The sequence below is a fragment of the Schistocerca serialis genome, chromosome 8, assembly GCF_023864345.2.
Source record: "Schistocerca serialis cubense isolate TAMUIC-IGC-003099 chromosome 8, iqSchSeri2.2, whole genome shotgun sequence".
Classification (NCBI taxonomy): Eukaryota; Metazoa; Arthropoda; class Insecta; order Orthoptera; family Acrididae; genus Schistocerca; species Schistocerca serialis.
The window spans coordinates 274,660,507-274,679,312 of NC_064645.1; the positions used below are offsets into that span (position 1 = coordinate 274,660,507).

Here is an 18,806-nt window from a genome sequence, read left to right on the forward strand (position 1 = left end):
GCAGCTCTACAAAGCCCTTGTGCTGTCCCGACTGGATTATGGGAGTGTGGCATACGGCTCAGCGTCGCCCTCAGCGTTGCAACTGCTGGACCCCATTCACCACTGTGGGATTAGACAGGCGACAGGAGCATTCCGCACCAGTCCTGTTAATAGCCTACTTGCTGAGGCTGTGGTTCCTCTGCTCCACATTCAGCGTCTACAACTCTTAGCCAACTATGCTGCCCACGTTCATTGTTCGCCTCGTCACCCTAACTACCGTCTCCTTTTCGCTAATGCGGCAGTCCATACACCACAACGGCGGCCTCGATCAGGCCATACCATTGGGATTTGTGTTTGGTCACTCCTTAGTGACCTCGAGTCTTTGCCTCTTCCATCTGCTTTTCAGGTCCACCCACATACACCACCTTGGTGTATTCATCGACCGCAGCTTCGGCTGGACCTCTCACAATGGCAAAAGGATTCAGTTCCTCCTGCATTCTTGCACCGCCAATTTCTTGCTCTCCTCGACGCATCCCGCGACTCGGAGGTTATCTATACAGATGGCTTGATGGTTGATGTCCGTGTTGGGTACGCTTATGCTCATGCGGACTATGTAGACCAGCGCTTCTTGCCGTACGGCTGCAGTGTTTACACTGCAGAGCTAACAGCCATTTTTCGTGCCCTTGAGCGTCTTCGTACCAGCACTGGCGAGTCTTTTGTCATTTGCAGTGACTCTCTCAGTAGTCTACAGGCTCTTGACCAGTGTTACCCACGCCATCCCATTGTTGTTGCCATCCAGGAGTCCGTTCATGCTCTTGAATAGCGTGGACGTTTGGTGGTGTTCATATGGACCCCGGGACACGTTGGGATAGCGGGAAACGAACACGCCGACAAGTTAGCTAAAGAAGCCACCCGCAAACTGCCATTGGAGATCGGCCTCCCGGCAACTGATCTCCAATCGGTGTTACGCTGTCGGGTCTTTGGGATGTGGGCAGACGAATGACGCACTCTGTCTGTACCCAACAAGCTGCGGCGTGTAAAGGAGACCACGACCGTGTGGGGTTCCTCCATGCGGGCCTCTCGCAGGGATTCTGTTATTCTCTGTAGTCTCCGCATTGGTCACTCTTGGCTGACGCATGGTTATCTGCTGCGTTGAGAGGACCCCCCCTCATTGTCGCTGTGGTGAAACCATGACGGTGGCCCATATATTGTTGGAATGTCCTCTTTTAACCGCCTTCAGGCGAACTTTTAATCTCCTGGGTGATTTATCGTCTCTTTTAGGTGACGATGTCTCTATGGCAGATCGTGTTTTAAGTTTTATTCGAGCAAGTGGCTTTTATAGGTCCCTCTAATTTTATTGCATCACCCTCTTTTGGGCTGTATCTTTTACTTTGTTTTGTGTTGTAATTCGACTCCACCCTAATCTTTTAGGCTGGAGGTTTTACCATGTTGCAGAGTGGCTGGCTCATCCTATTATTTTCGTGATCAGCCAGTCACAGTCCTCTGCAGAGACCATGGGGCTTTTCTTCCCCCAGAATTTTTATTTTAGTGCTTCGCCTGACTGGTGGATGGTTTCACTGTGCTCTGTGTGTTTATGAAACAAGGGACCGATGACCTATGCAGTTTGGTCCCTTTGATCCTTGAACCAACCAACCAACCAACCAACTGCACCATGAAGACCTACCTCTATGTCGTTGTGGGTCGGCTTTGAAAGTGGTCCACATTTTGTTGGCCTGCCCCTTTTAACTGTGCTCCAGCAGCCATTTGCGCTGCCTGATACGCTCCCTGCCTTTTAACAGATGACACTGCCATGGCAGGCTTAGTTTTGCGTTTTATACGGGCAGGGGACTTTTACCACTTGATCTAAGTGTTTGTCATTCTTTGTGTTGAGTCTGGCCTTTGGCCTACGGTTCTAGACTGGGTTTTTAATGTGTTTCTAGGTGGTTGGCTTTTCCTTTCTTGTCTCTATGGTTGGCCAACAACTGTCACACTTTGTGTGCTTTTAATTCCTTTTGTCTGGTCTCTGTGTGAGTCTTTCTTGTCCTGTGTCGTCTCTTGTCATCTTCATTGTTCGTTTTTATTCTTTGTGGATGTTTGCAGTCTTTGGAAAAAGGGACCGATGGCCCTAGCAGTCTGGCCCCTTCAATCCCACAAACCAACCAACCAACATAACGATTTTTCTGTTTGAGATGGAGTGCTGCTGTTTGCTACAGATGATACAGAGCCTTGGGTTGTAGTTCCATCTGCACTGCAGCATGAGGTTATGCATTTTTTACATGTGGACCACTGGGGTGTGCCATGTACAAAAGCATTAGCATGGAAATATGATTTCTGGCCATGCATTGATGGGGAAGTAGTGTGAGTTGTCGCAACCCACCCACAATGTGCCACCCATCAGGCAGCTTCCCATGCTTCCTTATCACTGTGGCTGGATCCACAGCAGCCTTGAGAATTAATTCATGTAGATTTTGTGGGGCTTTTTTGAATTTCTACTGGATGGTTGTAACTAATACTTATTCTAAGCTTCTGTATGTGGTACACTACCTGTCTGCTTCTGTAGTGGCAACTATTTCTGCTTTGTCAAAAAATTTTCCAATTGAAGATATTCTTTATAAATCAGTTACAGGCATCAGTCATTAGTTACAGTCATATCTCAGAAATTTGTTTTGTAAACAAAGTGGTGTTCACATTTCATGGTTCCTCTCCAGAACAACTAGTACGAACATTTAAGACTCAGATGAAAAAATTTGTTTTGGATGTGACACCAGAAGTAGCTCTTATTGTCTTATTGGTTCCTCAGTTCTTATTGGTTCATGCCTATTGCTGATAATGGATTGGAGGAGTTTTGCACAGTTGTCAGCTTCAGACTCTGGTACATGTGCTCTGGCTGATGCCAGGCCATCCACCGGCACTGTACCACAATGCTTCCAGCCTAGCACAGGGCTCGTGGGTTTGTTCATTGGCCAAAATGGGTGCCACCAGTCAACAAGAGTACCTAGGGCTGACACCTCTGTGTCATTCACACGGCTGAGAGGAGGGGGTCGCATCACGCTGATCGACTACTACCTTGCGTGGACAGCCGTGCACTGGGTGCACCTCCGTTGCATCTGCCAGGCCTATTCCTACATCATGGCCAGTGCCCCTGCCTTCTCCACTGCCATGGCTCACATTATCACAACTGTCAACTTTGCTGTGGGTGCCCCCTTCAGCTGTCGGGGACCACGGAGGGACACCCTGGCTCTTGCGCTGACACAGCTGCCTCCATCGCAGCTGGCACCGCCTGTTCCATCACCATCAGTGCAACTTTCTTCCCTGGGGTTGGACTCAGATGCAGAAATGGAAGCTGCAACACCATTACCTATCTTATCGTATGGCCTCTCACAGGGGGACAGGCACCACACCTGCCGTGCTCATGTCACTTCTGACGTTAGGCACTGGTGGCAGCACGCTGCATGACTAAACAACCTTCATTGACCACAGAAGAAGTGGATGTGAGCACAGTGCTCACTTCATCACAAAGGAAGAAAAGTTCTATAACTACCACTTTAGTGTGTGATATATAACAATGAAACTAATCAATTGTTCTCCTGCTGCCGCTTGGTGAGTACATTATAATTTAGTGTGTGCGCCACTTCATAGGTCTCATGTGAAGTTTGTGCTTGATTCAGCAACTAGGGGCCACCCAGCCTGCTAATACAACAGCAGCTGTGTGTGAAGCCTGCTAGCTGTGTCCGTTGGAATTAATGATTACATATGCTGGAGCACCGGGCTCCATTAGGCTCTCATGTATTGTTAATTGTATTGTACTGCATCTTCCATGTGTGTGTACTGTTCAATCAATAAATTACAGTGTTCTCGGGCTAAAAGAGATACACACCAGATAATGATGGAATATTCCAGCCTCTGGGAAAACTTCAAGAATCACATAAGTGAATATCATTTATTGTACAATTCATAGCAGATAATCTTGTTCTTAATGGCATCTCACACAATTGTAGAAGTAAATATCCAGCTAGATGAAGTTAATTAGAAAAAATATAAAAAAAATTACAGCACTGTAACTATTTCCAACAAATTACCTTTTTTTCTCCATTTACTCTTCCATAAACAAAGTGTGTATAGGAGTAGCAAAGGTTTTCCACTGTTTCATTTGTCCAGTCAAGGGCACAAGTGCTTACATGAGGCAAACATCTTCGCATGACTACATTATCCAGTGATGTGTTTGAATAGTCTGCCCCAACTTTCAGTTTACACTCATCTTGGCCAAGAGTCCACGACAAAGCACGTGGTTGGTAGGTACCATTCTGTAGCACCTGAAATCACAGAATATAATTTTTTCTGTTTGAAAACTATATTTAAACAAAATTAATGAAAAAATCTGCACCAAAAAAGCACCATTCACTGAGTAGGTAAATGATGAAAGTGTCATCTTTAAGCTGGTTTGAATATAATAAGTACATGTGTATGTGTAACCTCTTTGAAGCACAGCCATAACATTGTATTAACTAGGGTATGGTATGAGATGCAGCATTTGTGATTTTTCCACATCAGAATGCAGCATACATCCTATAGTTCTTGTACTTGAAAGATGCAACATACCCACCTGGTCACCTTGCACAATATAGCAAGTTATCAACAGTGTTCCTCCCTTAGAATGATTTAGAAGTAAAAAGCCATGCACCTAATGATGACAATGGTGTAGTCATCACAACCCATAATTGATGGAACATAAAACTTGTAGTGGGTGGAGATATTATAATATTTTTATTGATATTAGCAGCCACTGTCCTCACAACACTCCAACATTGGCCTCCCAGATACTGATTAGCGAGCAGTCTTATGCCGCAAAGTTTTTGCGCTATGGGATGCTGAATGGTGTGATCTGACCACACCATATAAACTCCGTGCTATCAAGGAGATGACGACTGTGTGGCGGTCATCCATGCGGGGGTCTCGAAAGGAGTCTGTTGTCCTTTGTTGGCTCCACATTGGCCACACCAAGCTGACTCACAGATATTTACTGAGCCGTGAAGACCTGCCTCTATGTTGCTGCGGGGTGGCTTTGACGGTGGCCCACATTTTGTTTGCCTGTCCCCTTTTAGTGTATTTCTGGGTGTTTGGCTTTTTCTTTTTTGTCTCTATGGTCAGCCAACCACTGCCACACTCTGTGTCATTTTAATTCCTTTTGTCTGGTCTGTGTCTGAGTCTTTCTTGTCCTGTGTCATCTCTTGACATCTCCATTGTGCGTTTTTCTTCTGTGTGAGTGTTAAAATTTTTTGGAAAAAGGGACGGATGGCCATAGCAGTCTGTTCCCTTCAATCCCACAAACCAACTAACCAACCTTAGCAATTATTAAGTGGCAGTATTAGTATGTTTGATTATGATATTACAAGTAGAAGGTATCATGTATTATTGTGTATATATTGTTCATTCAAAGAGGGCGTGAATTTAGATCACGCTGCTAGCCAATGTACCATGGTTGAAATAGGTTAGGAAGATTTGGTAGCAAGCCAGCCAAGGTTGGTGGCAGTCAGTAGTGAGCACCCTGCCTGGATATCCTTAATCCACAGAGCATCCAGTTTGTGTGACCCCTCACAAGTGAGCCCAGTGTGGCAAGAATCTCTCAAAAACAATATGTAAATATTTGAAATACTCAGCAGAAAATACCAAAGTCAGTTCCAGTTGAGCTACAGCCAGTCTGAATATGCCACAGCACTAGTGATAGAAATATGATTCTGATGCATTTCCACTGCCCAAATGATACACATATGACTAATGTTATTATTACTTGCATACAAAACTTGTTTTCCAAAAGATATTAATGTTTACACACATTTACACAAACAAATTATATCCCAGAATGAGATTTTCACACTGCAGTGGAGTGTGCACTGATATGAAACTTACTGGCAGATTAAAACTGTGGGCCAGAGTCTTGGTCCGGCACACAGTTTTAATCAGCCAGTAAGTTTCACATCAGCACACACTCCACTGCAGGGTGAAAATCTCATTCCAGAAACATCCCCCAGGTTGTGGCCAAACCATGTCTGCACAATATCCTTTCTTCCAGGTGTGCAAGTTCTCCAAGTTTTGCAGAAGAGCTTCTGTGAAGTTTGGAAGGTAGGAGACAAGGTACTGGCAGAATTGTGGCTGCGAGGACAGGTTGTGAGTTGTGCTTGGATAGCTCAGTTGGTAGAGTGCTTGCCTGCAAAAGGCAAAGGTCCTGAGTTCGAGTTCGATTTTTGGTCTGGCACAAAGTTTTAATCTGCCATGAAATTTCAAATTATATCCTATTGAGATGAGAACAAGTCAGGGATATACACTGAAGAGCTAAGGAAATTGGTACACCTGCCTAATATCATGTAGGGCCCCTGTGAGCATTCAGGAGTGCTGCAACGTGACATGGCAGTGCTGGACACCATGAATCCTGGTAGGCTGTCCATAAATCTGTAAGAGTACGAGGGGGTGGAGATATCTCCTGCACAGTGCGTTGCAAGGCATCCCATATATGCTCAATAATCTTCATGTCTGGGGAGTTTGGTGGCCATCAGAAATGTTTATTCTCAGAAGATTGTTCCTGGAGCCACTCTGTAGCAATTCTGGATGTGTCAGGTGTCGCATTGTCCTGCTGGAATTGCCCAAATCTGTCCGAGTGCACAATGGACATAAATGAATGCAGATGATGAGACAGGATGCTTACATAGGAGTCACCTGTCAGAGTCATATCTAGACATATCTAGGGTCCTGTATCACTCCAACTGCACACGCTCCACACCATTACAAAGCCTCCACAAGCTTTAACAGTCCCCTGCTGACATGTAGGGTCCATGGATTCATGAGGTTGGCTCCATACCCGTACATGTCCATCCACATAATACAATTTGAAATGAGACTTGTCTGACCAATCAACATGTTTCCATTCATCAGCAGTCCGATGTCAGTGTTGATGGGCCCAGGCAATACATAAAACTTTGTGTCATGCAGTCATCAAGGGTACACAAGTGGGCCTTCGGCTCCAAGAGCCCATTTCGATGAAGTTTCATTAAATGATTCCCATGCTGACACTTGTCTACGGCCCTGCAACAATTTGTAGAAGGGTTGCACTTCAGTCATGCTGAACAGTTCTCTTCAGTCACCATTGGTCCTGTTCTTGCAGGATCTTCTTCCAGCCACAGTGATGTTGGAGATTTGATATTTTACTGGATGATGATGATGATGATGATGATGATGATGATGATGATGATGATGACTTATGGTGGAGTGCGCTAAACAGATTTTACTGGATTCCTGATTAATGGTATACTCATGAAATGGTTGTATGGGAAAATCCCCAATTCATGAAACTGTGTCCTATTGCTTGTGTGCCAACTATAACACCACGTTCAAACTCAATGAAATCTTGATAAGCTGCCATTGTAGCAGCAGTAACCAGTCTAACAATGCCACCAGACACTTGTTGTCTTACATAGGCATTGTCGAGCTCAGCACCATATTCAGCCTGTTTATCTCTGTATCTGAAATTGCATGCCTATACAAGTTTCTGTGGTGCTTGAGTGTAAAAGACGAAATTGTTTTACTGTAAGGAACACCCATTCTCTACAGTTACACTAAAAAGGCAGGTTGTAAATGCTGGTATTCTTTGTTTTTAATAATACGGTATTATGTTTAAGACTGACTGATTAGAAAATACTTCAGGATCAAGAAGAAGGGAGCACTTAGTTTGACTTGGATCCAGTAGTTCTGAGTTATGAGGTAAAAATGTTTTTTAGTTAACATAATAAGAAAAAGATATATATATTTAGTCTGCAAACCAATGGAATGTATGTGTTTTGTCTAAATGTGTATGGAATATTTAACCCAAAAATGTGAATAACTATTGAACATTACAAAAGTAATACAGAAATTATGAGCTGTGGTGACTACAAGAGTAACCTTGCGATTCATTGAGAATGTAGTGAGCAGAGCAAGTTGGTGGTCTTTTATTTGCTGCCAGTTGAAGGGATGAGGTCTTGAGCAGCTTAGGATCTGCTTATGATAGTATGTTATGCTGTAGTTGGAATTACTCTTTCAGTGTAACTGATAGCAATCCTATGAAAGCATTTCACACTGTTTTGAACTTCACTTTGAGAATCAGTTGTTTCTCAAACTTCTGTAAACTGGTTATATATGATATTTTGTTTATATTAATGAGTAAATGCACTGAACTATGCTGCATGCAAAGAATTAAATGATATTTCTACCTCTGCTTGCTGTAACTGCCCTACTAGTTTGATTCATACTTAATTGTCATTTATTATCACAACTATAGAGCCACCATTTCAGATAACTTGTTTCTCTGAGATAAATAAAAGACAATATTGTGCATAAGTCTGGTGTCAGAGTATATGAGGTTTTACCAAAAAATACACAATGAAAATTTTTAATTTTGTGGGCTTTATAACCAAATTTTTAATTTTTTAAATTATTTTTTTATCTTGTTGAAACAAATGTTGCTGATGTATACCTGCATTTTCAGTTGTTTTGAGTATTCAGTTTATTGTTGACAGTCAAAAAGGGTGTATGTGTTTTTGACCACTTAGCAGATTTTTACTTTCAAAAAAGATGGATCAAAGAATTTGCATTAAATTTTGCTTGAAAAATGGAATAAAATGCAGCATCAAATTCAAAAGCTGAGTGTGGCTTTTGGCAAATCTGCTATGAGTAAGACAAGAGTTTACAAGTAGTATAAACATATCAAAGAGAGTTGAGAAGGCATTGGAGATGATAACTAATCTACATGCTCTAGCTTTCAATTATTGATGACAATGTGAAAGAAGTAAAGAAAATTATCAGAGAGCTTGCTGAAGATGTTGGCATCTAAAGAAGGTTACAACAGATGATGAAACACGGGTATATGGGTACAATGTAGAAACCAAGGGCAAGCCGCCCCAATTGGAAACTGTCTGAAGAGCCAAACCGAAAAAAATTTGACAAGTTTGATCAAATGTGAAGGTTCTTCTCACTATTTTTTTTATTACATTGGGATAGTTCATCATAAGTTCCTGCCTTATAGTCATACAGTCAGTAAGGAATAACATCTCGAAGTTATGTGCCACTTTCGTGAATCAATCCAAAGGAAACAACCAGAACTGTGACAAAACCACTTGTGTAAATTACATCACAATAAAGCTTCTGTTCATGCCTCAATTCCTGTTCATGATTTTTTTGGTAAGAAGACAAAACTAGTACGTTGCCCCAGGCACTGTATTCATCAGACATGGCCCCCTGCAACTTCTTTCTTTTCCCAAGACTGAAGAAAACCATGAAAGGACATCATTTTGCCACAATATACGAGGTGAAAACAGGATTTCTGAAGAAGCTGAATAGCGTAACAAAAAGTGAGTCCCAGAAATGTTTTCAAAATTGGAAAAAGAGCTGGCACAAGTGTATTAGGCCTTTATCTGAGGGGGAGTACTTTGGAGAGGTCAAAGTTGATGTTGATGAATAAATAAAGATTATTTAAGAGAAACATAAATTCCCATTACTTTTTGATTATAACTCATATTTTTGTCCTAACTGATCAGTCCCATTTTATTTATTTAGTTTCTATTTCCATTAACTCTGCCTTATGATACCTGATTCTTACTTAAAGAATTTCTTATGGGCACAATGCAAGGCATACAGCCAGGTCCCTACATCAGTAGATGAGCCCATAACAATATATTAATGGTCATGTGCTAGATCATAATTAGGCAAATATTTTAGCACTGCTGACAAACATGCATAGGGGAATGATGACCTCAGATGTTTAGTCCCATAGTGCTCAGAGCCATTTGAAACATGCATAAAGTACATGAAACACTCAGATTTCATAACTATTAGTTCCTTCCATGAAGAAGAAGGCTGTAAACACAGGTCATTCAGACCTCACAACGGGTGGGCTCCTATCATCTTGGATCTACCCTTTCTTTTTATCTTTCCCTAACCCATCCCACCGTCCTCCCTAAGAAAGAAACTAATAGTCATGAATGCTAGGCTACTGTTGCCACTTTTACTTTTTTATGTATCCATCAGCTGTACTAATATTTCATTTCCTTCCCAGCTATCATGTCTCATGATTTGTTACATTATTTCATTATATTTTTCTAGCTTTAGGTCACACAGTTGGTATCAGAACTGATTTAGTCTTCTCAAGAACTCATTATCATATGACCTATTTTTGGAAGAAAGAAAAAAATAGGAACAGTAAAACGCTAAAAACTAAAAAACAATTGCATCTCATAATCTGTTAATTTTCTCTAGTTAATTTTCCTTTTTATGTCATTAATGGATCATATCTGTTAACTCTAGACAATAATAAGTACATTCTCATAGTTTGAATATGTATAGTAACAGATGGTGGCAGTTAGATAGTACAGCAGCCATTTCAAAGTAGTGGTCTACCTGCTTATTATTTATCATAAATTATGTGCCATTATTAATAATTGTTTCATGATATTGCATATGGGAGCAATTTATTCTTTCTTTATCACTGTGGTAATATTCATCTGGACTTGTTCTGTGTCCCTGAGAGGTTCCCTCATAATGGAACTCACAGAATATGATGTACAAATAAATCAGTGGATAGATGTTCTTATCATTTCTTACAATACAATAATATGAAAATCTGGTGAAGTACTGTATGTCATAATTTGTTCACTAATATAGGTCTACTTCTTATGATTTACCTGGTTTGATGTCAGATTTCTGGTACATTCAAAGTGAAGTGTCACTGGCACCAAGTTGTCCTGCTCTTCGTGACACAAAGCACAGAAGAAATTTCGGTACCACAAACCTGTGTGGTGGCTTAGAAATGGAATATCTAGTTTGTAATCATATAGTTCTGCAGTTCCTGAACATAAATTTGAGATCTGCGTATGATGATGTGGGCATGAATTTATCATATATACATCCTGGAAAAGAGTTTATAATTAACTTTCTATTGTGGAAAATGACTTAATTTCTTTTCTGAGAACAGTTTTCAATGGCTGACAGCCATAGCCATAGTAAATATTTCCAAGTAAATTAATGTACTGATCACAGAGCTTCTAACCAAGAACAGCACTGAATATTAGTTATGTACAGTTAATAGTGGTTTTACTAAAGTTGTATTGTACCATAGCTAGATCTGTCATATGTCTCAAAGTGACTATGCAGGGTTTTCAGAAACAATCCGATAAGTTTGTAAGTGTTGAAGGATAGGATGTGCTGAGGAACAATTAAAAAAAAAAAAAAAAAAAAAAAAAGAAGAAGTGATATGCTGCACTGTTTTGGAGTTGATTAGTATTGAAGTTAGCACAAGTCAAACTGGCTCACCAGAGATAATAATGCTAGACATGTTCTTCATCTGGTTTCCTAAAACAGAACTTACATAAGATGGTAACAAGAATCATACCTAAGTCAAAGGCTAAGCACTTTCATGCACCATCACATACACCAAGAGAACAATTGACAATAAATGCACCTGGTGGGTTTCCTGAATTTACATGGCCAACAACCAACCTAAATGGCTAACTCCAATGCTAAATAACTCAAAAATAGTGCAGCACTTTAAATTTTTTCTTAACATCTATTTGTCAGCATAATCTATCCTGCAACACCCTTATAAGCTTTTCAGACTATTTCTGACCACCCTTATACATCCAAAAATTTGTAGCATAGAAGAAGATAGCGTCAAGTTTCACTTTTGAAATTAGACCAGCCATTTTGGAAACCAAGTAATTCTGTTTCTTTAGCTTGTAAGCCTGCCCAATGAAGCAATCCAGGAAACTGATTTTTTATAATGTTAAGTTAGTTTCAGGTTTTAACTTAATTTATGCTAATCTGTAAAGGATAAAATAAGGATGAAAAAACAGATTACTACCTTTCATGGAGCAATATGATCCAGAATGTATCATTTGAAGGAAAGTGAACTGAAATTATTGCAACTGGTAGAACTGTGTTTCTTGCCATTACAGAGCAGCACAGCAAAATCAGCATTATGTTCCACATTTAGAGTATCCCATTCAAAACAAAAAGGAATAAAATTTACAAAACAAAAAACATTTTATATGAATACTCAACACACTATAATTCCAGTAGATTGCAAAAAAAAAAAAAAAAGAATGAAGTGTTCTCAATCTCTCAAAACATTTTCTGTAATTTAATGTTCTTCATATGTTATGTCTGTTCACTCATAATGAAATCCCCATCAACATTCAACATTAACAAAACTGAAGACAATGGGAAAAAAGTGTTCTGTAATTTTCAATAATGTGTCTCAACATATTGGTACATTAGCAATTGACTCTCCCTATATGAAAACACTAAACCATACTCTATTTGTGCAGTGTTCACATCAGATCTCATAGAATTTTATTTTTGTGGCTCACAATCTTTGATAAATGTAGACAATATATGTGAGGAATGTCATAATCTTTATATATTTTTATTATTCCACAATATGCACATAAAGTAACATCATTATGGCTGCTACATACAATAAATAATTCATAAATGAACATTCACTAACAGGCAACTGAATTACTAGCAACTGCAATGTAGGAAGGAAGAAACATTAGGATTTAACATACTGTTGACAAAAACATCATTAGAGATTATTGTAATACCACTGACTAAACTAATCACTAAAATATTAAATGTAGGTACTTATCCAGAATGTGTGAAAATATCTGTAGTTAAACCAGTACATAAGAAAGAAGATATAGCAACTCCAGATAACTATCGACCTGTCACTTATAATCATAATATCAAAAATAATAGAATACTGCGTGCATAAACAAATGAGTCAATATTTTGAATCTAATGATATATTCAGCTCTTTGCTCTATGGTTTCAGATCCAGCATTTCTACAGTCAAAGCAGTTGAGAGCTTGGTAGCAAAAACATACAGTTGTTTCAAAAATAAATATATTATCTGTGTGACACTGCTGGAACTTAGAAAAGCTTTCTCCTTTATCTGTGTGACTCCAACTGTGGGTTCCGGGGAAAGAATAGGCCCGTGGTATTCCTGCCTGTCATAAGAGGTGACTAAATGGAGTCTCACACTTTTTGGCCTTTATGTGCTGGTCCCCTGTAGGGTTTGACCTCAATACTTCCGAATTCTTCCGGGGAGCAAGCCGATTGGGGAAGGGTGCATTACATGGTGCATTGTGTCCATCGTGCATTGAGACCTTTTTTGTTGTTGCATTGCAGTCCTGCTCATTCTCCATCTCTTGGGTGTGGAAAAATTAATGGGTGCAATTTCCACCACACATGGTGCAGTGTCGCTTTCTGGGGAGCTGAAGACCATGGACTTACTTGCACCTAATATCCAGCATGGTAGCCAGTCCGTTGTGGTGGAGCCGCTATGTACCCTGTTGGTTGTAGCCCCCTGGCAACACAGGGAACCTGCCCGTTGTAAGAGGCGACTAAAAGGAGTCTCAAACATTTCGGCCCTTATGTGATGGTCCTCTGCAGGGTTTGACCTCCATATCTCAAAATTATTCCGAAGAGCGAGCCGGTTGGTGACGGGCGCCTTACTTGGTGCATTGTGCCCATCGTGTGTTGCGCCATTCACCAGCTTATTTGTCATTGCATTGCAGTCCTGCCCGCTCTCCATCTCTTGGGCATGGATACGTTTCTGTGTGCACCTTGTGCCATGCAATGAGCAGTGCCACTTTCTGCACAGACGATGACCATGAACTACTTGTCACCTAATATACAGCACGGTAGCCAGTCCATTGTGGTGGGGCCGCCATGTACCCTGTTGGTTGTAGCCCCCTGACAACACAGGGATCGCTCTGCTGATGCCTGCACCGTTACCTCCACATGTATGCCAAGGAGCAGATGCCTATCTCCCTGGGGCATCGGGACTCCCAGCAATGGCCATCCTGCCAGGTGGCCCTTGCTGAGGCTGGGTGGCGCCCGTGGGGATGACCCTTGGTCGGAGTAGGTGGCATCAGGGTGGATGACCCGCAATGAAATGTGGTACATCGTCTCTCGCTGGTGGTCAGCTGCCAGCAGCCTCTAAGCATTCTCAGGCTCAATTTAATGCTCAGAAATACAATCCGAAAACGTTCCCCTCCCTGGCCACACCATGGGACGAGTGTAAGCCTCAGGATGGCAGTAACAGTTATTCACCCCAGTTCCTAGTTTGTACGAGAGCTGATGGGGAGTCTTTCATGTCCACAAAGCCTCAGTTCTTCGTAGAGCATATACAGGACAAGTTTGGGGAGGTGGAGAGCTTGTCCAAAATGCGCTCTGGGTCAATACTGATAAAAACGGCATCCTCTGCCCAGTCACAAAGGTTACTTGCTTGTGACAAGTTGGGGGATGTTCCCGTTACCATCACACCCCATAAGAGTTTAAATGTGGTCCAGTGTATTATTTACAATAGGGACATTTTTTGCAGTATGATGACGAGCTGTGCACCAGTTTAGAGTGCCGAGGTGTTTATTTCGTCTGGCGCGTTCATTGGAGTCCAAAGGATAATCAGATTGCTACCGGTGCCTTCATCTTGGCCTTCAAGGGTGATACATTACTGGAGAAGGTCAAGGTGATGGTCTACCGTTGTGACGTCAAGCCTTATATCCCTCCCCCGATGCAGTGCTTTAAGTGCTGAAGTTCGACAATATATCTTCCCGCTGTGCTCCCAGCCTCACATGTCGATATTGCAGATGCCCATCACATCCTGACACTCCATGTGCCCTGCCTCCCATCTATGTCAACTGCGGAGAGCATCATTCACCTTGCTCGCCAGACTGCAGGATCTTACAGAAAGAGCTCAAAATCATGGAATATAAGACCCTGAACTGACTGACCTATACTGAGGCTAAGAGGAAATATGAATGACTACATCCTGTGTGAATGACTTCCTCGTATGCTGCTGCAACAACAACTGTGTTAGCCCCATCTGTTCCGCGACTTCCAGTCAGATTGGTGAACCGTACAACACGTGCCCCCTTGCCCGTAGGGGGCACTATACCCCCTGTTGCTCCTGTGCCACCTACCTTGGGAGCAACAACCCCCCACCCATCAGGGATATCCACCCCCACTTCTAAGCTGCAGCAGCGTGCAACTTCTTCGGCTTCTCTCACTCGCAAGGGGTCCCTTGGGTCCCTCCCTTCCCAGGTTTCCACAAGCGGGAAGGCTGACGCCCAACAGTGGCACAAGTGCACACAACCAGCTGGTCGTAGGGCTTCGCAATCCTCCTCCATCCCAGAGACTGAATTGGTGAAGCCCTCGCAGCCAGTGAAACCCAAGGAGCAGCGTGAGAAATCCAAGAAGAAGACCTCTAAGCCCAAGGAACTCGCTGTGGCACCCACCCAACTGCAACCTTCAAGCTCTGCGTCTGAGGATGAGGTGGAGATTCCGGCGTCTGCTGAGGACCTGGATCTCGCCGGTCCCTCAGACACAATGGATAGCAGTTGCACAGGTACTCAATCGGCAGCAGGTGACCAGGAGGAGTAATCTGCCTCCCCAGTCACTTCACGCCTTTCTCGGCCATGGATAATGTCATCCTCCAGTGGAACTGCAGCGGTTTTTTCCGCCATCTTGCTGAGCTAGGTGACAAGTAGTCCATGTTCGTCGTCAGTCCAGAAAGCGGCACTGCACATTGCATGGCGGAAAAGGCATGCAGGAACGTAGCCATGCCCAAGAGATGGAGAGTAGGCAGGAGTGTAGTGCAACGACGAATAAGCTGATGAAAGGTCTCAACGCACGATGGACACAATGCACCAAGTAAGGCGCCCTTCCCCAATCGGCTCGCTCTTCGGAATAATTTTGTGATATGGAGGTCAAACCCAGCAGGGGACCATCACAAAAAGGCCAAAACGTTTGAGACTCCTTTTAGTCACCTCTTACGACAGGCAGGAACACCCTGGGCCTATTCTTACCCGTGAACCTGCAGGGGGGTATGGTCAATGTAAGTGTAAGCAAAGCCAACAAAACCGTCAACCAAGGAGCCATCAGTGTAGATGATGTCTGAGCCCCCAAACTCACCAAGAACAGAGAGGAAGTTTTGGCGGAGGACCGCAGGTGGGACTTAGCCTTTAGGGTCAAGCAATAGGTCCAGCCTAAGCTGCGGCCGAGGTATTGACCATGGAGGGGTATGGAACCGAGTCTGCAGGAAAGGCAGTAGGGGGGAAGCGTCAAGGTCAGCCTACAAATGGGTCTCTGGTGTCGTCTGCATCTATGTCCCACACTCTCTTCACAGTGAGTCTGTCCCTCTCCAAACACCTTTAGAGGCTGTCGCTGTTCGGGTGTGGATGCCTCAGTCTCTTACTGTGTGCAGTCTGTATCTTCCACCGGATGGTGTCCTGTGGCATGTCCTGGTTGCACTGATAGCCCACCACTTATTCTGTTACTGGGCGACTTCAACACTCATAACCCTCTGTGGGGTGGATCAGTGGCAACAGGTAGAGACAGCACCCCTGAGCATGTATTGGCACAGCTCGACCTTTCCATTGTAAATGATGGTGCCTTCACACATTTTAGTGTGGCGCATGGCACGTACTCAGCCATCGACCTTTCGATCTGCAGCCCTAGCCTCTTACTGTCTGTCCAATGGAGTGTGTATGATGATCTGTGTGGTAGTGACCACTTTCTGATTTTTCTGTCACTGCCACAGCGTCACTCAGCTGGGCGTCCTAGCCGATGGGCTATGAATAAGGTGATGGGAGTTATTCATCTCCATTGCTACTATTAAGCCTCTTTCCAATGAAGCCATTGATGCAGTGGTTCACTCGGTCACCACTGGCATCGTTACTGCCGCAGAATCTGCCGTTCCCCGTTCTTCTGGGTTCCCTCGGCGGAGGACTGTGCCTTGGTGGTTGCCTGAGATCGCTGAAGCGATTAAAGATCGCCGGCGGGCGCTCCAGCGTCACAAGCGACATCCCTCCATAGAAAACCACGTCGCCGTCAAACGGCTGCATGTGCCAGCTCGCCGCACCATTTGCCAACACAAGGAGCAGTACTGAGAATGGTATGCATCCACCATTGGCCTCCATATCTCTCAATCGCAGGTTTGGGCCAAGATTAGGCGCCTCTATCGGACCCCTGTCAGTGTCCCTGCACTTTCACTGAATGGAGCAGTTTTATACTGACTCTGACATAATTGCAAACCTCTTCTGCAAATTACCCACCGGCATTCTGCTCCCTGAGAGAGCGGTTGAACGTCGGAGCCTTTCATTTCACATTCGCCATCCTGAATCCTAAAATGTTCCTTTCAGTAAATGGGAATTCCAAAGTGCCCTAGCCGCATGCTCCCGGACCTGATCACATACACTGTCAGATGCTCGAACACCTCTCGGTGGACTGACAGTGACGCCTCCTCGAGCTTTACAACCGTATCTGGTCGAGGGTGAGTTTCTGTCACAATGGCGTGAAAGCGTGGCTATCCCCATTTTGAAACCTGTCAAGAACCCATTGTAGGACAGCTACCGCCCCATTAGCCTCATCAACGTTCTTTGCAAGTTGCTCGAACGCATGGTTAGCCGGCGGTTGAGTTGGGTACTCGAGTCTTGGGGCCTTCTGGATCCGTCTCAGGGTGGGTTCCGTTAAGGCCGCTCTGCCGCCGACAATGTGGTGAGCGTGGAGTCAGCCATCTGTACGGCCTTTACCTGCCGTCAGCACCTCATTGCTGTCTTTTTTGATATGTGGAAGGCATACGATACGACATGGTGACATCACATCCTCTCTACTCTTCATGGTTGGGGTCTTCGGGGTCCACTGCCGATTTTCATACGAAATTTTCTGTCGCATCGTACCTTCCGCGTGCACATTGCGGCCTCGTATAGTTCCCCCCGAGTTCAGGAGAATGGGGTACCACAGGGATCTGTCTTAAGTGTCTGCCTGATTGCAATTGCAATTAATGGGCTCGCTCGGCGGTGGGAACGTCTGTCTCAGCTTCCTTGCTGACGACTTCTGCCTCTACTATAGCTCCATTGCCATTGCAGCTGTTGAACGTCAGCTGCAGGGCGCTATCCGCAAGGCGCAGTCTTGGGTTGTAGCGCATGGCTTCCAGTTTTCAGCTGCCAAGACCTGCGTTATGCATTTATGCCAGCGACGAACAGTTCACCTTGAGCCACGGCTTTATATTGCTGGCGAACTTCTTGCTGTGATTGGAGACACATCGGTTCTTGGGTGTGGTTTTTGATGTCCGGTTGACTTGGCTCCCACATATTCAGCAGCTTAAATAGATGTGTTGGCGGCATCTTAATGCTCTGCGATGCTTGAGCCACACCAGCTGGAGCGCCGACCGATCTACCCTCTTACGGCTCTACCAGGCATACCTGTGGAGGCTGGTGTCCCTCCACAGCGGTTAAGGCGCCAACGTTTGCTGGCCGCTTACGCTACGTATGTTTGTAGCTTGCCCGGGCAACCTAATTATCGTCTTCTGTTCCCGCTGTCGCTCGTCCATCTCCCAGAACGTCGGCCCCGGTCGGATTGTATGATCGCGGCCCGCATCAGAGAGTTTCTCTCCAGGCTTGGGGTTTTCCCTCTTCCACCTCCTTTCCAGGTCCCTCTGTGTACATCCCCGTGGTGTATGCCCCACCGTTGCCTTCGGCTTGAATTGGCACTGGGCCCGAAGGACTCACTCCCTCCGCAGGCCTTCCGCCACTGCTTTCTTTCCATCCTTGCCACGTATCAGGGCTCTGGCGTTGTGTTCACTGACAGTTCGATGGTTGCTGGTCGTGTCGGTTATGCTCTCACTCTAGGGGACCATTACGACCAACACTCATTGCTGACTGACTGCAGCATTTGCACTGCTAAGCTGGTCGCCATCTTTTGAGCCCTAGAGTATATCCGCTCCTGCTCAGGTGAGTTCT

General features: G+C 44.0%; 1 protein-coding gene across 1 annotated transcript in view; it reads right to left on the reverse strand.

Moving 5' to 3' along the window:
- Window positions 1-3,184: 3,184 nt before the first annotated feature.
- LOC126416969 (uncharacterized) overlaps window positions 3,185-18,806 on the reverse strand; it is a 95,103-nt gene continuing 79,481 nt past the window's right edge. The window contains exons 5-7 of the mRNA XM_050084851.1: window positions 10,686-10,910; window positions 4,059-4,292; window positions 3,185-3,322 (exon numbers count right to left, since the gene is read on the reverse strand). Of these exons, the coding sequence (XP_049940808.1) occupies window positions 3,185-3,322; window positions 4,059-4,292; window positions 10,686-10,910 (597 nt within the window). The remainder of the gene's footprint in view (window positions 3,323-4,058; window positions 4,293-10,685; window positions 10,911-18,806) is intronic.